Source organism: Podarcis filfolensis (genome assembly GCF_964270895.1).
Source record: "Podarcis filfolensis genome assembly, chromosome: 4".
Lineage (NCBI taxonomy): Eukaryota > Metazoa > Chordata > Lepidosauria > Squamata > Lacertidae > Podarcis > Podarcis filfolensis.
Genome location: NC_139607.1, coordinates 102,102,376 through 102,124,969, shown reverse-complemented (window position 1 = coordinate 102,124,969; position 22,594 = coordinate 102,102,376). Strand labels below are relative to the sequence as shown.

Genomic DNA, 22,594 nt, shown 5'->3' with positions numbered 1-22,594 from the left:
GGCACTGGCTGGTATTCTCGTGTCAGTGCTATAATCTGGGGCCGAATCATTCATGACATCATTTTACGCATCATATTTTGCAAGCATTGCATTAAGCAGGGTATACAGGAGCAGAAAAGAAGCAAGATTAGCCCGGGGCCTATTAACATCATTAAAAGTCCTCTAAGCCATCCAATGTTCGGAAGCCACTCAGTCAACCAAGACATGTCCCATCCGTTCCAGGTTGGGACAGGATCATGGGCTACGTTCTCTACTTCTGCTGCCAGGTGTCAAAAAGCTTCACCATAGTCAGAGATGTTAAAGCAACAGGCTCCTTCTGTCAATTTTAACGTGGCACAAAATCCAGCAGAACCCAAAATCGGGGCCATAACTGAGGACTCATTCCAAGGCACCATGTCCCCCCACAGCCCTACCTGCATCATTTGGGCACAGGGATATATCTATTTCCTAATAATACCTTCCTTCTTCTAATACCTGGGGTACCTCCCACAAAGCAATATACAAAGCTACATATTCAAAGGGAAAGAAAAGAAAATGTCCTCTTTTAGTCCACGCTGGATTCTCCTTTTTCCATGCGTAGAGATGCCAGCTTCCAGCAGGGTGGTTGTCTGGTGGGTGGGGCCGAGCCGATGCGGTGAGGAGAAGCGTGAGGCGGCGTCTGTAGGGCACCAGGAGATGGTGAGTCGAAGGGGTTGGTGTAGATCAATCGTAGCAGTCCAATCTGATACTGCCTGGGGTTTGCTTCATCCTTCAAATCAGGCCTGCTGGAATATATGCAGTCAGGTGTTGGAGGCTCATCCTCTCCCATAGGTGGTAGTGTGACTAGGTTAAGAGTCTCAGTAATTCGCAGCTGCAACCGCCGGTGTATGGACAGTATAAGTCAGCTGCCAGGCGCTTCATCATCTCTGCTTGGGATAGAAAAATAAGTTCCTTTCATGTCCAACAATGCTGGCACAGCATGAGGAGTGACGCACATAGTTTCTTGTCCAAAGGTGAACCTGTCAGTTCTCTTTTAGTCAGAGTGGCAGTCGCCACTACTGTTCGCATGCAGGGAGGCAAACCTTGTTCCGTAGTGGTAAAATTTTCAGACAAATAGGCTATGGGTTGGAATTCAAGCCTCTATCGGGAGAAGCTGGCAACTCTCCCAGGCCCCTGGCTTGAGTTCCAATGATCTACTCTGGCTGCCCACTTCCCGGCACTCCAGGCAGACCTTGATAGGCGACCCTCCCCAGCGTGGGAAGAGCACACCCACTCTTTCCTGCCCCCCCGGTAGGGGAAAGAGATGGTCAGAAACGTCTATTTACATGGCTTTATTTCTGACTCTTCAGCATTACAAAAATCATGTCTGCTCTCTTCAAGCATCGACAAACAAGTGACAAAGACTTCCTGTACAAGAGCAAGAGGAAGGTCTCAAATTACACTCTGAGCAAATTCCGGTGCATTGCCCTGTGAATTGACTGTCCCACTGTTTCCCACAGACAGTCCCAACATTCCCATCATGTGATGTTTTCAAGCTAGCAGTTTGCAGCTGCATTGCATCCATATCGTAACATACTCCCCCATATGGATCAATGTGAGCTGCGAACAAAGCTTGATCCAGAGAAGAAACAAACAGTTGTTATACATACAACAATCCCCTGTTGTTTCAGTTCCACCCTTGGAACTACCCGCCACTGGTTTCCCCAGTGTACCTCTCTGGTTGTCTGCTTTCCAAGGAATGAGTGCTTCTGCATTACCTTGGCTAGGGAATGTAGTGTTACGCTTAGCAACTCCCTGTTGTGTCTTTGTCTCTGACTTAGACACACCTGTAACCTGTCTTGAGTTGTCAACAATAGTAACACATGCAACAGCTGAGTTAGCAAACTCTTTGGAATACCTCTTGGGTGGTACGCCCTTTGTAACTCTCTCAGACCTGCGTATGAGGTGCTGATCCTCTTTGCTGACTGGTTCATTCTCGGGACTCTTTGGAGAACCAGTTCCAATGGTAAACAGTGGTTCATCTTTATCCTGTGAAGGTCTATCCATTGTGTGAGATTTCCTCTCAATGACTGTGTCAACAGAGCTCTTTGAGCTATCTGTGCCACTCTCAGTACCACTGTAATCAGAAAAATCACCACCATCATCTGAATTGTCCTCAGTGGGAAATGTGTGAACAATTACTCTCTCCTGTTCAGGAGCACTTTCTAGAAATTTTGTGAGAATCACCTGACCAGATTCAGACAAAATTACTCTGTAGAGACCCTTTTCATAACCCACAAAAATGCCTCTGGCATTCTTTTCTCCACCTGGAGCTTCAGTCTTGACATGAGAGCCAAAAACCTTAAAATGTCCTACAGAAGGTTTTCTGTGGAATAACTTTTCAAAAGGAGAACATTCCATATCTTTTGAAACCTTTCTCAACCAAGAGTAACAATAACACAATAGATTCAGCCCAAAACTCATGTGGCAAATGTGAACTCAGCAATTGCACCTTCATGCCATTTTGCAATTCTCTGTTCACTTTTACACAAACACTTTTGTTCCATGCACCTGCAGAAACAGCAACCTTATGTTGTATCCCTTGCTTTTCCAGGAAATCCTGAAAATCCTGTAAAAGAAAAACTGGCTTTTCATCTGTGAAAAGATAATCAATGTTAGCATCATGAACACTCTTAATTTTATCACAAAACTCTTGAAACCTTTCTAAGGCTTCCTTGGGATTCTGCAAAATGAATATCCATACATAATGCGAGAAATGATCCACACACACAAGATAATATCTTGCATTGCCTCTAGATGGACGTTTTTCGACACACCTGCAAGAGAAATTATGTTAGAATCACATGCAATAGACATATTGTAATCAGATTCCTCAAATGATAACAGATACAGTCCATCTTTCTCTCTGGCAGAAAGATACAGCTCTCCATCTTTGAAGATTTTGCAGCTTTCCTTATCATAGGACAAGACCAGTCCTTTCTTTGTGATCTGCGAAACACTCAGCAGATTGAACTTCAAATCAGGAACCAAGTACACATTGTTAATTGTCAAGTTCAGACTCTCCAGATAAACAGTTCCAAACCCGGTTGCCTGGATCTCTTGACCGTTGGCCTGTTTCACAGTGAAGCTTTGCTTCTCAAACGTAGAAAACAGTTCTCGGCGTGATGTCATGTGTTGCGTAGCTCCAGTGTTAAGAACAAAAGCGTTTTCCATTGAAAATGCGGCTTTTGTTGACAGCAATGCCTTTGCAGGTTTCACCTGGGACTTGGTACGACTTTTGCCTGACGCTTCAGGCTTTGTAGAGCTCCCCTTAGCTCCTTTCTGCTGACGTGGCTTCTTACAGTTGCGCTGAAGATGCCCAGTCTGTCCACAATTGTAACAACGAACAATGTTCAAAGCTACAGCCTGTTCTTCACTAGCAATAGCAGTGGGGGCACTAGATCTCCAAGCTTCGCTCCCCCTGTCAGCGACATCTATTGCAGCAAGGCGGTCTCTCTCATTGAGAACCACGGAACAAATTCTCTCCACTGTAAGATCCGCGGCAGGTAGAGAACCCAGTTGACTTGCAACGATTTTGTAAGTCCGACTTAGGCTGTTGATAATCATAAAGCAGAATATCTCTTCCTGTAGAGGGAAATTGCGTTGCGCCATCTGCTGGCGTAAGAATTTCATCTCTGTCAAATGCGCTTGCACATCTGCATCAGGCGCTAGCCTCATATTTGTGAGCTTTTCAAAATGCAGCAACACTGTACCACCAGCATCTCTTTGGTGGATTCTCTGCAATATAAACCAAATTTCGCGTGCGTGTTCCTGATCAGCGATATGAACAAGTTGCTCATCTGAGACACACAGAATAATGGCCGTCCTGGCTCTCACATTCTGTGAATTCCATGCTGGCATTGGCGCAGCAGGGATGGGATTATCAATCACTCCAAAAATCCTCTGATTCTGGAGCAGGGCCTTCATCTTTACTGACCATGAGGAATAATTGTCATTAGTCAGTGGAGGTGGGTAAGGTAAGCCTCCCCCTCTCTTGGTATCCATTTAGAATCCAAGCCTCAGCTCTCAGTCACGAGCTGAAAAACTCCAAAAGTCTCTTGGGCTGTTTACTGCTTTGCACCTGGCAGCAAAAGCCCTGGCTGCTTTGGAAAGTCCCTCCAAGAGTCTGTGAGATAACACAGAAACACTGGAATTTCCAACAGCTCTTTCCAGCCTAGCAGCTTGGAAAGCCCCTTTTTCAGTCCAAGCCTCGATCTCGCGATGGCTTGTTTTTCCCTCTTTACTTTTCTTTGTATGCTTTTGAGGCTAACTATCTCAGAAAAGTAGCTCAAAGTACTCACGTCTCGTTGCTTAGCAACTGGACTTGGCAGGCTTGAGCAGCAGACCTTATCAGTCCCCAGGAATGTGAAATATGCGGGCTGTTTCTCCGTGCTGTTTTTATCCAAAAGCAGCTTCTGTGTGAACCGAAGAATGCTTCAATTCACGTTCACTCTCTCAGCCACAAAATCACCATACCTTGAGGGGTTTCATTGCTCGTAGCTTATCAGCAAAGACGTCTACTCCGGTGCTCAGTCCTTGTAGCTTCCATCCGCTCGCTACCATCTGGTACATGTTTTTTTTAATGTGTTTTTAAGCTTTCTGGTTGTGTAAATGATTTCAGATGCCAGACCACCACCTGTGTTACCTTGTTAATGTACTTCATCTTTGTGTCAGTGTCACACACAAACAAACAAAGAGAGAGAGAGGATGAGAAGGGGGGAAAATGATGTTGGGATTGAATAATTTAGAAAGGACTTAAGAAAAGGAGGTGAAGTGGACAAAAGGACAGTATAAAAGGGAGCTTCAGCATATAAGATCATATAGCGATAAAGTGGGTGTAGCGCCTTTGGTCCTGAGGGCAGCAGAGTACAGGGATGGGGGAATTGGCTGAAGGAGCAGAAGGCATTAATGGGGTAATGGGGCCCTTTGGATGTCCAGCAGTTCTTTGTTGGGCTCAAATTGTCGTTTTTGTGTGTGTGTTGAATACATGCTATATGGTGATTTGTGGACCTAGTAGGTATCTAAAGCCATTTGCACATGGCGAAATATGTTTTTATCAAGGTAATTTTATCAAGGTAATTTTTAGACCCTGATGATGACCAACCCATAGCCTATTTGTCTGAAAATTTTACCACTACGGAACAAGGTTTGCCTCACTGCATGCAAACAGTAGTGGCGACTGCCACTCTGACTAAAAGAGAACTGACAGGTTCACCTTTGGACAAGAAACTATGTGCGTCACTCCTCATGCTGTGCCAGCATTGGTGGACATGAAAGGAACTTATTTTTCTATCCCAAGCAGAGATGATGAAGCGCCTGGCAGCTGACTTATACTGCCAATGCACCCGCAGTTGCAGCTGCGAATTACTGAGACTCTTAACCTGGTTACGCTACCACCTATGGGAGAGAATGGGGTGCCCGCAACACGCAGAAATGGAAGCCTATTCTGCAAAACCGAACCAACTGCACGGTCTGCACCCAAAACCTCTCGCACTCTGTGACCTACAGTTGCTTTGGGAGGAGTACCCCTCCTCCCTGTGCCTTGGAATGAGCCCTCAGTTACGGCCCCGATTTTGGGTTCCGCCGGATTTTGGGCTGCGTTAAATTTGACAGAGGGAGCCTGTTGCTTTAACATCTCACCATGGTGAAGCTATTCGACACCTGGCAGCAGAAATAGAGAAAGTACCCCATGTACCTGTCCCAACCTGGAACGGATGGGACATGTCTTGGTTGACTGAGTGGCTTCTGAGCCGTGGGTGGCTTAGAGGACTTAGAGGATGTTAATAGGCCCCTTGCTAATCTTGCTTCTTTTCTGCTCCTGTATACCCTGCTTAATGCAATGCTTGCAAAATATGATGCGTAAAATGATGTCATGAATGATTCGGCCCCAGATTATAGCACTGACATGAGAATACCAGCCAGTGCCTTGGGACGAGCCGTAAGGCTGTCCAAAAGAAGAGGAGGGAATGAAAGAATGGGTTTCCCAAACCCAAAACTGACTGTGCAGGCAGTTTGAAACTGCACCAAAATCCCTATTTTTCCTTAGCTAAAATCCATTAACTCGAGCTCTGAGCTCAATGCATAAACAAAAGCCCAGCTGTATAGACAAGTGCTCAGAGCCCTCTCCTTTATCAGTTGTGACGGCAACTATGGCCTTCACTGTACCAGTAGTAGAACAGAACAGAGAGAAGACACGTATGTGCTTTATCTTACGTCCTGGACACACTCTGACACACAAACCCAGGTCCGGGAACAAACGCCAGACCGTGTTCCCGGAGATTATTGCCTCTTCCCCAGAGGAGGAAGAGGAAGATCCTTTTATGGTCAGAAGTAGAGGAAGGAAGATCCTTTTATGGTTGAGAGTACCAGAGCAGGAACATATGTGATGTCAACCTGCATACATAAGCTGACGTGGTTGGAAGGAGGGAGAGGGTGTCTGGAAGATATATATACTGCATGAAACTTGTCATTTCTTTGGACTTGCTGTGGACTAATCACGCAAGTGCCTTCTGCTATCCGGAGAGCAGAATAAACTCTTTCTTTGAACCAACTCGGTGTCATTTTGACTTCCTTCCTCCTGTCCCGGAGCAACGCAGACCCAATCGGTGAACTCCAATAAGGCTACAATGGAAGTCCTGCAACGAAAAGTGCAATGTGCAAATCACTCTCCCTTGTTTTTATTGCCTGTGCCATTGGGATTGACCTAGGATTTGACCTGGCAGATTTAGCATGACCAACTTCTTGGTGAGTAGCAGACACAGCCTGTTTAATTATCCTAAAAGGTAAGAAAAATGCAATTCATTATCATCATTATTTCATTCCTATACTGCTTTATGTTTTAAAGAAAAAAATTCTTAGCAGTTTGCAACACGTCAAAGCATTAAATAAAACAATCTGGAAATGGGTTTCACATGTAAGTCAGACGAAGCCCAGAGAATAAAACATCACCATAAGCAGAGAACATGGACTGAGTGCATCTGGTCTTAAAGGAGCCTGAGAATTTTATTCACTGACTGACTCCTCTTAGATTTCACCCACTTCCTTCCAGATCACAAAAATGGCACATTTAACACATCTACAAAATTTCAAAATATAAATATATACACCCTGTTTCATTCCTTTATGCTGCTCTGCCTCTCACAAAAACTGTGTCCTCGGCCCAGGCAAATTCTTGGCAGTCAGGGCATACCAAAACATCAGAGAACATTCCCAGCCATGGATGTTCTCACTGCAAGTTTGAGAAAGTTGGTGGATTAACATTTTTCCCCTGAGGTTTTACGTTACTATTGTTGGTGCTGATAGACTCTTCTGCCTCTTTGTCTGGTTTCCTGACAATTTTGTTATTGCTGCCAAAAGAATCTGAAATGTCACACCCCCCCATACTGTATTTATTGACAAAGGGATTTTGCAGAATTCTTGGGTGCTAAAGGGGGGAAGAGAGAAAGGAAGGTGTATAAACTTTATAGAAGAACAATGTATTTGCTTTGTAGGATTTCCTAAAGCTTTTCACTACGACAGACAGAACTTGGCAGAAGACCAAAGGGTACCTTCTGATCTCTCAGAGGCTTTCTGAGAGCACAGATGGATGAGCGAGACTCAGCTGGCCCTGGAAGAGGCCATGCCAACCAAACTGGGAGCAGTGGGGGGTTCTGGGAAAACTCTGTGCAGAAGATCCTGGGTGAGGAGGACACCCTCCGCTCAGAGGGGCAGAGCCAGCAGGTGAGGCAGTTCTGCTGCCAGGAGGCCAAAGGACCCCGAGAGGTTTGCAGCCGACTCTACCACCTTGACCGTCAGTGGCTGAAGCCAGAAAGGCACACGAAAGCTGAGATGCTGGACCTGGTGATCTTGGAGCAGTTCCTGGCTGTCCTTCCACCGGAGATGGAGAGCTGGGTGAGGGACTGTGGAGCGGAGACCAGTTCCCAGGCGGTGGCCCTGGCCGAAGGTTTCCTCCTGAGTCAGGCAGAGGAGAGAAGGCAGGTGAGAGAGACTTTCCTCTGGATACTCCCAAGGGGCTCCAAACAGGATGGAAAACATCCCATCATGCTCTACTGATGGCCCATCCTTTTTCTGCAAAGCATCCATGGAATGAGATCTAACACCCTTCAGGTTTTTGGCCCTGACATTCATTTTATAATCCTTCTCGTCATTCTCTGTTTTGAATCCTTGTTTCTTTTTCAGGGAAAGGTTCTCTTTGCAGAAATGGACCTGGATTCCTGTGAGGCAGAGAGGCCTCCGTTGGACACCAGAGAGAGGCCGCTGGGTAAGGAGGAAGGTGGGTTTTCTCCACTGGTCTCATTCTCTTGGTTTTCCAAATCATCTGAGGGTTCTTTTCATCTTTTGTTGGGGGAGATAGTGGGACCAAGAGCCCAGAGGAGGGGAGATATATTTTTTCACAACCAACATCTGAAATGCACCCAAACATCCAAATGCGCTCAGCAGGCGAGACTTTCTCAAAGGCGCCTGTGTAGTTTGAGATGCACTGATTCACCTGTGAGAGAAGCAGGCACTCTGTGCCTCCCCCTTACCTTTTTCCTCTTGCAGGTGACAGAATGATGCCCACAAGACCTCTTCATCCATCTTTCCTTGGGGACAGAAAGGAAGCAGTGGCTGTGGATCCAGATCAGGTCAGGGGAAGCTGCCTTGTGGGGACAGAGTTCAAGAAGCAGAACAATGTCGTAGATCAGGACGTGGTGGTGAACAATATTATTGTCTCATAGGAGGACATTTCCCTTCTTCTTTTAGGGTCCAGTATGCTTTGAAGATGTTGCTGTTCGTTTCACAGATGAGGAGTGGGAGTTGCTGGATCCTAACCAGAGAGCTCTGCATAAAGATGTCATGGAGGAGAATCATGGGATCGTGGCCACTCTTGGTAAGGATCTCTTTGCAATCAGAATATCTGTTTTTAAATTCAAAACAGCTCTCTGTGATGAACCTCATATATTTTCACAGAACCAACAATGCCCCCTTAGGACTCCTGGGATTACAGTATTGCAGCTTCTAAACAAGGATCAGTCTGGTCTGAACTCCCCAGGCCATTTTAACTGTAAACTTCAGATTTGTTAGGGAAGTTGAAGTAGCTTCTGTCAGGTTTTCACTTTTTGTTTTTCCTCCGGTCAGTCTTTGGTTGTCCAAAGAGAAGACTGACATTGGAAACGGGGGGATGCCATGATGGAGCCAAACAAAATCCATTCGAGAGAAGAGCCAGGCTTATCGAATCACAGGTTCCCCTAAGGATGTCGGTTGATCCCCGTTAATTAATGCACCCAACCCTTCAGAAAACCATCCATCTAACCCACTTGTGTTATTCCTCTATTACCAGAGTTAACAAGCATTCTTCCTTAATTTCTCCCTGAGGCGCTAATCCATTTCTCTTCATTGTAGATGGACTGGAAATCAAGAACAAGGGTGACCATGACAAAATCCCCACAATGGAGAAGCTGAATAAATATCTTGAATGTGGGAAAAGTTCCTATTCCACTTACCATCAAAGAAATCCCATTGGGAAGAAAGCATATCAGTGTGTGGAATGTGGAAAGAGATTCAGTCGGAGAGCCCATCTCTCTTCCCATCAAAGAATTCATACAGGGGAGAAACCCTATCAGTGTGTGGAATGTGGAAAGTGTTTCAGTCAGAGAGCCCATCTCTCTTGCCATCAAAGAATTCATACAGGGGAGAAACCCTATCAGTGTGTGGAATGTGGAAAGTGTTTCAGTCAGAGCGCCAGTCTCACTTTCCATCAAAGAATTCATACAGGGGAGAAACCCTATCAGTGCGTGGAATGTGGAAAGAGCTTCACTCATAGCTCCTCTCTCTCTTCCCATCAAAGAATTCATACAGAGGAGAAACCCTATCAGTGTGTGGAATGTGGAAAGAGCTTTAATCACAGCAGCAATCTCACTTCCCATCAAAGAATTCATACAGGGGAGAAACCCTATCAGTGTGTGGAATGTGGAATGAGTTTCAGTCACAGCTACAGTCTCACTTCCCATCAAACAATTCATACAGGGGAAAATCCCTATCAGTGTGTGGAATGTGGAAAAGGCTTCACTCATAGCTCCTCTCTCACTTCCCATCAAAGAATTCATACAGGGGAGAAACCCTATCAGTGTGTGGAATGTGGAAAGAGCTTCACTCACAACCACAGTCTCATTTCCCATCAAAGAATTCATACAGGGGAGAAACCCTATCAGTGTGTAGAATGTGGAAAGAGCTTTAGTCACAGCAGCAGTCTCACTTCCCATCAGAGAATTCATACAGGGGAGAAACCCTATCAGTGTGGGGAATGTGGAAAGAGCTTCAGGAAGAGCTCGCATCTTTCTTCCCATCAGAGAATTCATACAGGGGAGAAACCCTATCAGTGTGGGGAATGTGGAAAGAGCTTCAGGAAGAGCTTCCATCTCACTAAGCATCAGAGAATTCATACAGGGGAGAAACCCTATCAGTGTTTGGAATGTGGAAAGAGCTTCACTGATAGCTACAAACTCACTTCCCATAAAAGAATCCATACAAAGGTCGTAGAAACCATTATACAGCTTTAGGAGCCAGTCAAATCCGCACGTTTTTAACTAGGCCTTTGGCTGATTGACATCTAATGCCCTTTTAACATGTGGTGTTTTGTGTTTTTATGTTGTAAATGTCCTGAGGCCTGTGGGTGTACGAATAGGCACTAACTCTTAAAGGCCTAGGGGTCTTTGCCCCCCCCCATATTATATGGGAGGAGGCCACCCCCGGTTTTCTTTTCTTTCTTTTTTTTTTAAATATTTTTTATTAAAGAGTTTTTTTTTAAACAAACATAACATACATAAACAGACAGAGACATAAACAAAACAAAAAACATGTACCATTTCATATCCTAATTTCTTGTGCCTTTCTTCCCCGACTTCCTCATGCCTCCCGTTTCTGTATTCCAAATTCTTATCAAATACACAGCAAATCTTCCCTTATTTTCAATTACATTTAATCTAATCTTCCTTATTCTCCTTGTCTTAACCCTTACTAATAGCAACCATTTATCTTCCAATCCAACATCATTCTAACTTTCATCAATTTTATAGTATTTCTTTAAATAGTCCTTAAACTTTTTCCATTCTTCTTGCGTTGCTTCTCTTCCCTGGTTTCGGATTCTGCTCGTCATTTCTGCCAAGCCCATATAGTCCATCACCTTCATCTGCCATTCTTCCAGTGTGGGTAGATCTTGCGTCTTCCAGTACTTCGCAATAAGTATTCTTGCTGCTGTTGTGGCATACATAAAGAAAGTTCTGTCCGTCTTTAACACCCCCTGGCCGACAATACCCAAGAGAAAGGCCTCTGGTTTCTTAGGGAAAGTATATTTAAATACCTTTTTAAGTTCATTATAGATCATCTCCCAGAATGCCTTAATCTTCGGGCACGTCCACCAAAGGTGAAAGAATGTACCTTCAGTTTCTTTACATTTCCAACATTTATTATCAGGCAAATGGTAAATCTTTGCAAGCTTGACTGGGGTTATGTACCACCTATATATCATTTTCATAATATTTTCTCTTAAGGCGTTACATGCCGTAAATTTCATCCCAGTGGTCCACAACGTTTCCCAATCAGCAAACAAAATATTATGACCAATGTCCTGAGCCCATTTAATCATAGCTGATTTAACCGTTTCATCTTGTGTATTCCATTTCAGCAGCAAATTGTACATTTTTGACAAATTCTTAGTACTGGGTTCTAACAATTCTGTTTCCAATTTTGATTTTTCCACCTGGAAGCCAATTTTACTGTCCAATTTAAATGCTTCATTTATTTGGTGATAGTGCAACCAATCTCTCACCTTTCCTTTTAATTTCTCAAAACTCTGCAATCTCAGTTTGTCCCCCTCCTTTTCCAAAATTTCCCAGTATCTTGGCCACTTCGGCTCCATATTTAACTTTTTAACTGCCTTAGCTTCCATTGGTGACAACCACCTTGGAGTTTCTTTTCTTTTTTTTCCCCCAATGCAAGTTTTTATTCCTCTGCAACTTGCCATACAATTTCTTTTTCAATTTGCCCTCTTAAAAAATAAAAATAAATAACGCACAAAGGTCATGAGAAAAACATTTTTTTCAACTCATGAGAAGAAAAGCATTTTTTTCAACTCATCCTAAATCATTTCCCAGTATTATTTTACCTTTCTACATGCCCACCACATATGTAAAAAGTTCCTCCTGTTTCTTTACATTTCCAACACATATCTGATTCAACTTTACACATCTTAGCCAGCCTGCTCAGAATTAAATGCCATCTATGAATTGTTTTCAAATAGTTCTCTTTCAGAGAATAACACATGGTAAATATCAAATCTCTTTTCCAGAGTTTCTTGCAGAGGCTTGGGCTTGTATTGTGTCCTATATCTATTGACCAGTGTGTCATTGATGCTTTAACTTTTGTTGTGTAATGGGATGTCTCTCTCTCTGCTTCCCGTGTGGCTTAAAATTATTGCTTAACTGAATTAAAACTTCAAAAGATAAGAAAACGGGGCTAAAAGAGGATTTCAGCTAAATCAGTTATAAGCGAATTAACTTAAGTAGACCTTTTAAACCCCTATTGTTGAAAATTATTAATTGTATTAATTGGAGTGAGAGTACTGAAATTGATTTATTTGATTTATTTGATTAACTGATTTGCTGGTTACCAAAAATGTGTTAATGCAGGTGTATGAATCTGTATTGATCTGTATCAATTTGCTTAATCACAAGAATTGGTTAATTGGTGGAGATATTTAAGGAAATTGAGAAAAAAGTATATGAATATTGTGTTGGGGAAAGAAGTTGAAGAGAGACATCTTGTGGTATAATAGACAATAGGTTTCTTTCATATATAAAAGGCATTAGAGCGGGATTGTACACCCCCTAGGGGTGAAATTGAGTATTGCATTACAAAAATTATGAAAAATTATGAAAAATTTCAGAAATTTTGAAAAATTTTGAAATTTTTTGAAAGATTTTGAAAATTGATTTAAAATGGCAGGAAAGAATGGCAAAAAGATAGGGGGAACACCGGGGGAAAGGAAAATATCCCAACAAGAAGAAATTAAAGATTTGGACATTTTGTGGTTGAAGATAAAGGAAGAATTTAAGCAAAGTGAACAACATATGGAGAAGAAGTTAGGAGAAGTGTAGGAAATGCTAGATAAAAAAATAGAAGGGGCAGTAGGAGAACTCTCAAACAAAATCAAAGACTTGACAGATCAAAGACAATAAAAGAGTCAACTAAAAGAATCCAAAAGGAAGTGAAGGAGAACAAGAGAGAGACAGATAAGATTAAAGAAGAGTTAGGAGACCTGAATAAAAGTCAGGACCAAGTATGGGACAGTCTAGCCATGTTGGAGATGAGGCAGAAGCAAATGAATTTGAAATTTAGAGGAGTAGGAGAAGAGATGAATGAGAACATCAAAGTTAAAATGATCAAATAGCTGGCAAGATGGCAGGACATGAAAGAAGAAGAAGTTGAATATACAGTGGAAAATGCATTTAGAATAAAAGTAAGATCTTTACAAGCTAAATCAAAGAAACTACCAGGAGATTGTCTAGTGATATTTAACTTGTTAGATATGAGGAATGCGATACTGAAAACGAGTTACCAAAAAAAGTTGATAATTGATGGCAGGCCGATTGTTATCTTCAAAGAAATTCTTACCAGATTTTTACGTAAGAGAGATGGCTATAAACAACTAGTGAGTGTTTTGAAAAGAAATGGTATACAACACAGGTGGGAGTTCCCGGAAGGGATCTCCTTTTATTACAAAAATAAAAGATTCAGGTTGACGGACATTCAAGAGGTGAGGAAATTTTCAAGGAGATACGAGAAGGAGCTTGGAAAGGTAGAGGATAAATTTGGAGAAAGGGATTCAGATTTAGAGAAGAGAAGAAGGAAAAGGGAGAGAGGAAGAGAAAGAAAGAAGAGGAAAAGAAGAAGAGGAGGAGGAAACAAGAAAGAGAAGTGGGAGAAGAAGAGGAGGAGGACATAGGCGACAAAACCACTCAAATTTAATTTTAATTTGTTACTACGGTTAATTCGGTTAAATAGTAATGACGTTGAAATTAATAACCTGGAATGTGAATGGTTTAAATGAGAAATCTAAGAGGAATAAAATTGAAAATGTATTGAAGAAAAAAATTCTCGACATAATTTGTTTACAAGAAACTCATATTGCCAAAAAGCACAAATATATTTTGAAAAATAAAAGGTTAGGGGTGGAATTTATTAATTCTGATGTGAGCAAAAAAAGAGGGGTGGTACTCTATGTTAAAGAAAAATGGGAACCTAAATTAATTTGTAAGGATGAGGAAGGGAGAATATTGGGGGTACAAATCAATCATCAGGGTGAAAAACTTAATGTGGTTGCCATTTACGCGCCAAATACAAATAAGGCAGAGTTTTATAGGAAATTGGAAGAGAGATTGATTGAAATAGAGGATCAAAAAATAATTTTATTAGGAGATTTCAATGGAGTGGTGCAGTTAGAATTGGACAGGCTAACATAGAAGAAGAAAGGTAATCAAGGGAAATTACCAAGGTCCTTGTTCAATTTGGTGGAAAATCTGGACTTAATAGATGTTTGGAGAGATAAACATCCAAGTACAAAGCAATTTACATTCTTTTTGGAACCTCACCAGAGTTGGGCGAGGATAGATCAGGTCTGGACCTCAAGGTACCTAACTCCAAGAATTTCGAAATGTGAAATACAGCCAAGAACTCTATCAGACCAAACCCCATAGTCTTAGAAATAAAAGGTAAAGTGCAAAGTATATATAGATGGAGGATGAATGAAAATCTTTTTGAGAACTCCGAAGTAATTGAAAAAGCTAAAGACACCCTGAAAGAATATCTTAAATGGAATTTAAATAATGATATTAATATTGACATAGTCTGGGACGCAAGCAAAGCCGTCATGAGGGGTCACCTAATACAGCAAAACAGCTATAGAAGAAAATTAAGAGAAAAGAAGAAAGAAGATATTCTAACGCAATTTAGAGAATGTGAGAAGAATTTAACGATAAAACCCAAAGACGAGCAGAATAAACAAGTAATTAAAATGTTACAAACCCAATATTCAATGCTGGTAAATCAGGAGGTAGAATGGAAAATAAAATCAATGAAGCAGAGATTTTTTGAATCAGCCAACAGAACAGGAAAATTTTGGCATGGCAGTCATGGAAAAGACAAAAACAAAGTGTAATAAATAAGATAAAAGTTGAAGGACGTCAAATAGAAGATTCGAATGAAATAAAGAGATCATTCCATAAATATTATGAAAAACTATATAAAAGAGAAAATGAAGAAACAAACAAAATAGGAAAATATTTAGAAGATTACAAAGGAAAATACATAACAGAAGAAGAAATGGCACAATTGAATAAACCAATTACGAAAAAGAAATACAAGAAGCGGTAAAAAAGATGAAATTAGGTAAAGCCCCAGGCCTGGACGGATTACTGGCCAAATATTATAAAACCTTGGTGGACCAACTGACTCCAGTGTTATGTGATGTAATGAACAACATTTTGCAAGGAGGGAATATACCAGGTGCCTGGAAGGAAGCGCATATAACCCTGATTCCTAAACCAGACACTGATAGACTGAATATAAAAAACTACAGACCTATTTCATTGTTAAACAATGATTATAAAATTTTTGCAGAAATACTGGCAAACAGACTTAAAATTTGTTTAAAGGATTTTATACATAAAGACCAAGCTGGATTTCTCCCAAATAGACAACTTAAGGACAACGTCAGGCATATCATAAATATTATAGAATATTTGGAAGTCAAAAATGAAATACTGGCGGCCCTAATATTTATAGATGCCGAAAAAGCATTTGATAACGTATCATGGCAGTTTCTGTTAAAGAGCATGGAGACAATGGGGATAGAGGGCACTTTCATGAAAGGCATAAAAGCGATTTACTCTAATCAAACAGCTAAATTGATTGTTAACAATAATTTGACAGCTTCATTTAATATTATGAAGGGAACAAGACAAGGCTGCCCTCTATCCCCTTTACTATTCATAATGGTGTTAGAGGTAATAGCAAACAGGATGAGAACTACGCCAGAGATATGGGGGGTTAAAATTGGTACCAAGGAGTACAAGTTGAAGGCATATGCGGACGACTTGGTGTTATCCTTAGAAGAACCACAAACAAGCGTTGGTAAGGTTTTGGAACAATTAGAGGAATTCGGCAAATTATCAGGTTTCAAATTAAACAAAATAAAGACTAAAATGCTGGTTAAAAATATGGATAGGAATTTAAGAGGGCAATTAGAACAAAAATATGGAATTAAAGTCGTTTAAAAAAGTAAAATATCTAGGTATCTGGTTGACATTGAAAAATATCAATTTAATCAGTGATAATTTTATATATATATATGTGTGTTTTATTAATTTTCCATACATTCATACCACATTAACAATTTACAATAAATTTTCAGTTTTTTGACTTCCTTCAGCTTCTCTGCCAATCATTCGAATTCTAATTTTTTGAAACACATTTCCAAATTTTTGTATTACCTTTATGCTTACCCCCCTCTTATATTTTGCTTTTTTGCAATATTTCTTGTTCTGTTACAGAGCTTCTTTAAATGCCACTAACGTTATTTCGCTATCACTTATACATTCCCAGTAATCTGCTAGTTTTTTCTAATCAGTGATAATTATATACCTACATGGAAAGACATTAAAAAGGATTTGGATATATGGAATAGGTTAAAGCTTTCATGGTCCGGAAAAATGGCAGCAATCAAGATGAATATTCTCCCGAAAATGTTGTTCCTATTTCAGACTATTCCGATAATCAGGGGGCCTTCGATATTTAAGGAATGGCAAAAAATTCTTTCAAAATTCATATGGCAGGGAAAGAGGCCGAGAATTAAATACCAACTGCTTACGGACCGGAGAGAAAGAGGCGGCTTTTCCGTGCCAAATCTAAGATTATATTATGAAGCTTCCTGTTTATGTTGGCTTAAAGAGTGGATTGTTTTAGAAAATTCAGACTTGTTGGACTTAGAAGGCTTTAATAATAGATATGGCTGGCATGCTTACTTGTGGCTCAACAAAGAAAAGGTTCACAAAGGTTTTTCAAATCATATTTTTAGAGGAGCCCTGTACGAAGTTTGGGAGAAAAACAAAAAACTTCTAGAAAGAAACACCCCCTGGTGGTTATCTCCGGTAGATATTTTAACAATAAAAAAATTGAACATGGAGGGGGAAAGGTTAACATATGAAGATTTATTGGTAAAAACAGAAAAAGGTTGGAAGATTAGAACTTATGAGGAATTGAAAGATAGATTTACAGGTTGGCTACAATACCACCAGATAAATGCACTTTGGAATGAAGATAAAAAATTGGGGATGAATGAGAAAAAATCTAAGTATCAGATAGAAATTCTAGAAGGCAAAACCAAACTTTTATCTAAGATGTATAATTTTTTGTTAGAATGGGATACAAAAGATGAGTTGATAAAGGAGGTGATGGTAAAATGGGCAATTGATTTTGGATATGACATAGAGTACGACAAGTGGGTGAGGCTATGGAATAAAGGAATGAAGTTCACGGCATGCGTCACATTAAGGGAAAACCTGGAGAAAAAGATGTACCGATGGTACATCACACCAGTAAAATTAGGAAAAATGTATAAAATTGGAAACAAGGCATGCTGGAAATGTAAGCAGAAAGATGGGGACCTTTACCATATGTGGTGGGCTTGTGAGGAAATGAAAAAAAATTGGGAGCTTATATGTAACGAATTAAAGAAAATTTTCAGATATACTTTTTCAAAAAAACCAGAGGCATTTTTGTTAGGAATAATAGGTGACGAAATTAAAAAGGAAGATCACAGATTGTTTCAATATGCGACGGTGGCGGCCACGGTATTGATAGCTCAAAAATGGAAATCAGCAGAGATCCCTACGGTTATGGATTGGCAAGTAAAATTATTTGAATACGCAGAATTAGCAAGAATGACACATAAAATTAGACACCAAGAAGGTACAAAGTGTATTGAAGAATGGAGTAAATTTGTGACATATATTGAAAGTAATTGTAGAAATTTAAAAACTACAGTAGGCTTAACATAAACATTGTGACGTGTACATAATTGGAATAGAAACTGTAAAAGTAGAAGTATACCAAGAAAACCGCAACGGGATAGGAAGGAAGTCGAGGCGTGATCCAACGCAATGTTCATAAGATGGTGGTACCAAAGAATGATTGTTAAGAGTGTTTGTTTTAGTTTTTGATGGCTTGTTCTGGTTTGTTTTGCGTTTTCTGTTTAACTGATAATCTCAATAAAAATAATTTTTAAAAAAAGAAAAAAGGAAAGACAAACCTGGAAAGGGCCATACCAAATGGATATCCGGTGTGAAGAGGTCACTTTCCCCACTGCTGAACAATCCCACAGGTAGAGGAGATGGAATGCCAGGAGTGTTCTCCGGGGCAAGGGGAGCTGCTGAGAAATTGAACTACGGGCGCAAAATATTACTTTTTTAAAAAGTTGCTGCCATTATAGGCATTGCCATTAAATGGTGTGCATGCATCATGTGATTGATAGTGCAAGGTGGGCCTTACCTGGCCCCCCACCAATATTTTATTCAAGTCGGCACCACTGGGTCGGGCGGTTTACCTCAGCGCAACGCAGGGACTGACTGACCGGGCGGCGAGATGCTTTCAGCCTCGGACACGTGGCGGGTTCTGAAATGACCGTGAAGGCCAGATTCACGACCCTGACGGGCTGGATTCGGCCCGCGGGACATAGTTTGAGGACCCCTGGCCTACACTGACTGGCAGCAGCTCCCCAGAGTTTCAGGCAGGGATTTCGTCCAGCCCTTGCAGGAGATGTCAGGAGTTGACCCCGGGACATTCTGCATGCCAAGCAGGTGCTCTAGGGCTCCCCATATTTCACTAACCTTTCACCGCTATGCTATTAGCAACTGTGAAGATTCCACCTGCCTCTGTTGAAAGGAGAACACTCACCTGGTCAATTTAAACAACAACAACAACAACAACTTATTATTTATAACCCGCCCATCTGGCTGGGTTTTCCCAGCCACTCTGGGTGGCTTCCAGCAAAATACAGTGGTACCTCGGGTTACAGACGCTTCAGGTTACAGACTCGGCTAACCCAGAAATAGTACCTCAAGTTAAAAACTTTGCTTCAGGATGAGAACAGAAATCGTGCTCCGGCGGTTTAGTGGCAGCAGGAAGCCCCATTAGCTAAAGTGGTGCTTCAGGTTAAGAACAGTTTCAGGTTAAGAATAGACCTCCAGAACGAATTAAGTTCTTAACCTGAGGTACCACTGTATTAAAATACAATAGTCCATCAAATATTAAAAGCTTCCCTAAAGATAATAACAGCAACCATCCATTTTCAGTCCAATGAATTAGCAATTAAGCATTTCTGGAAAGGAAATGCTTTAATTAGCATTAAAAGGTATTACTCATTTATGATGAGAATAGGATTTATTTATTTTGAACTTCGCTGGGTTCCTCCTTGGCAGCCAGTGCGATTCTTTCAGCAGGGCTAGAACTCAGGACCCGCTGCCTTGAGGGACATCTAAGAGCAGTTGGGCAGGGGAAAGGTCTCCCTTGGGAGGTGGTGGACTCTCCTTCCTTGGAGGTTTCTCAGCAGAGATCGGACGGCCATCTGCCATGGATGCTTTAGCTGAGATTCCTGCATTGCTGGGGGTTGGACTAGATGACCCTGGGATCCCCTCCTATCTCTCCACTCCTGAATTCTAGGAGGAGCTTCCTTGCCTCTGGCAAAGCCCTTTTCCCAAGAGCCTCAACCCCAAAAGGATATCTGGGCACTGGCGGAGCCAGGGGGCAGCTGCCCCCCTGAATCAATAACAAATAATAATAGTATGGGGTTCTGCCAAGCGAGAGAGGGCTGAGCGGGGGGGGGGGGGGGGACGGACTCGGCTTGGCAAGGGTTAAAGGGAACTGAGCTGCCTTCCTAGAGAGGACAGGAAGAAAGGGGGGGCCAGGTCCTCCAGAGCCAAGGCCCCTCCCCCCCAGTCCTTTCCTGCTTGGGTGTCTCCCTGGGATCTGGTGAGTCTCCTCTCTCTCTGGGATCTGGTGGGGGTCCCAGGGCTGGGGCAGGGGAGGATGCTGGGGGGCCTGATCTGCTCCTGCAGGGGGGGGACCCCAAGTCAGGGAGGAGAGGGTCCTGCCAGGGAGGGGCCAGAGAGGGATGATCGAGAAAAGATGGGGATGAGAAAAGAGGGTGGAGGGAGGGAGAAGTGGCTCTGATCTGAGTGGATCCTCCGCTCTGAGGAGAATATCTATGGAGCCAGAGGAAGGAGCCTCACAGCTGAGATGGGGAGACCATGTTGAGGGTCTGAAGGGAGTATTCAGATGGGAGTGAAGCTGGAGGGAGAAGCTGTGGGAAGACTCTCCTCTTCTTCTGGGGTCTCTGTCCAGTCAGGAGGAGAGAGATCTTGTAGGAAAAGGAGATTCCCGAGTCCGTGGCAAGGGCTGAGAGGATCCCCTGGGTCTGGCATACAAAGGAAAATACCTCAGAAGTGGGATTGCTAAGAGAAAAGTGGCCCCTCACTGAGAAGGAAGCTGGGCTGTGTCAAAAGTACCTCACGGAAAGACCCCTCATAACTGAGGGGATGAGAGAGAAGCCGCAGAAAGAGAGTTCAGCCTTTCACCACCTATTCTGGAAACCTGAACATCTCCCTGAAGTGCAGCAACTGAACTGGAGGGAAGCTGTGCCTGCAGAACCGCGTTTAACCCTGAGACCTTCAGGTCAGCCATCTGCTTTCCCGCGTGTGAGAGGACCTTTTCTGGCTCCCGCTGAATTCTCCCTGCTTTTGGGCGGGACGGGCGTGTCTGCTGATTGGGCAGGCGACTGTGGACTGCGGGAAGCTCGGCTGCCTATTGGCTGGGAGGGCGAGGAGGCGGCTGCTTCCGCTGATCCGGCAGTTGAGAGGCAGCTTGGGCCAAAGCGCTCCGAAATAGCCCGAGAAAGGCGGCCAGTCCTCCGGCCGGCCTGTGTCTCCGCTGGCAGGCTGCTCTGAGGAAGGCGAGCTGCTCTTTCCTCCTCCTCCTCCTCCTCCTCCTCCTCCTCCTCCTCCGGGCTCGCCTAGGCGGGGCAGCCGAGGGGAAGGAAGCCTGCGAGAAGATGGGGCTGCAGGCCAAGGCAGGGAGGTGCTCAGGGCCCAGCCAAGAGGAGAGGCGGGCAGTGGCCTCGCCAGGGGGGCAGCTGGCCCTCTACAGCCATCGCAAATAACAGAAAATCATGGAAATCTGAGGTTCTGCCTGGCTACAGGCGTGGGTGGACTTGGCATTGCAAGGGTTAAAGGGAACCGAGCTGCCTTCCTAGAGAGGACAGGAAGCAAGGGGGGGCAGCTTCTCCAGAGCCAAGGCCCCTCCCTCCCCAGTCCTTCCCTGCTTGGGTGTCTCTCCTGCAAGGGCTGCCTCGCTGCCCCCTCCTGGGATCTGGTGAGTCTCCTCTCCGTCTGGGATCTGGTGGGGGTCCCAGGGCTGCAGCAGGGGAGGATGCTGGGGGGCCTGATCTGGTCCTGCAGGGGGGGACCCCAAGTCAGGGAGGAGAGGGTCAGGGGTGCAAAGACCCCCCCATATGCTCCTGCTACCCAGAGGAGGAAGGAGCCCGGGGCTGAGAGCCAGAGCTTTTTGCCAGTCTCCCCAGGAGGAAGGTCAGGGAAGGAGAGAGCGCGTGGCGGGAAGAGGCGCCTGCCAGCCAGAGCCTGCCCACACGAGGCAGGAACGCAGAGGCACCTGCCAGCCAGAGCCTGCCCACACGAGGCAGGAAGGCAGAGGCACCTGCCAGCCAGAGCCTGCCCACACCAAGCAGGAACGCAGAGGCGCCTGCCAGCCAGAACCTGCCCACACCAAGCAGGAACGGAGAGGCGCCTGCCAGCCAGAGCCTGCCCACACCAGGCAGGAACGGAGAGGCGCCTGCCAGCCAGAGCCTGCCCACAGCAGGCGGGAAGGCAGAGGCGCCTGCCAGCCAGAGCCTGCCCACACCAGGCAGGAACGGAGAGGCGCCTGCCAGCCAGAGCCTGCCCACAGCAGGCGGGAAGGCAGAGGCGCCTGCCAGCCAGAGCCTGCCCACACCAGGCAGGAAGGCAGAGGCGCCTGCCAGCCAGAGCCTGCCCACCCCAGGCAGAAAGGCAGGGGCACCTGCCAGCCAGAGCCTGCCCACACCAGGCAGGAAGGCAGAGGTGCCTGCCAGCCAGAGCCTGCCCACACCAGGCAGGAAGGCAGAGGTGCCTGCCAGCCAGAGCCTGCCCACACCAGGCAGGAAGGCAGAGGTGCCTGCCAGCCAGAGCCTGTCCACACCAGGCAGGAAGGCAGAGGCGCCTGCCAGCCAGAGCCTGCCCACCCCAGGCAGAAAGGCAGGGGCACCTGCCAGCCAGAGCCTGCCCACACCAGGCAGGAAGGCAGAGGTGCCTGCCAGCCAGAGCCTGCCCACACCAGGCAGGAAGGCAGAGGTGCCTGCCAGCCAGAGCCTGCCCACACCAGGCAGGAAGGCAGAGGTGCCTGCCAGCCAGAGCCTGCCCACCCCAGGCAGGAAGGCAGAGGCGCCTGCCAGCCA

General features: G+C 44.1%; 1 protein-coding gene across 2 annotated transcripts in view; it reads left to right on the top strand.

Moving 5' to 3' along the window:
* LOC310760709 (uncharacterized protein) overlaps nt 1-22,594 on the top strand; it is a 60,245-nt gene that overhangs the window by 25,737 nt on the left and 11,914 nt on the right. Inside the window, exons 1-4 of one of the 2 annotated variants that reach the window (XM_083609762.1) lie at nt 5,858-6,800; nt 7,509-7,995; nt 8,197-8,278; nt 8,560-8,642. The exons of the other annotated variant lie outside the window; for it this stretch is intronic. Coding sequence (XP_083465888.1) covers nt 7,600-7,995; nt 8,197-8,278; nt 8,560-8,642 — 561 coding nt within the window. The 5' untranslated portion in view covers nt 5,858-6,800; nt 7,509-7,599. Of the gene's footprint in view, nt 1-5,857; nt 6,801-7,508; nt 7,996-8,196; nt 8,279-8,559; nt 8,643-22,594 lie in introns of those variants that run through there. 2 annotated transcript variants of the gene reach the window in all.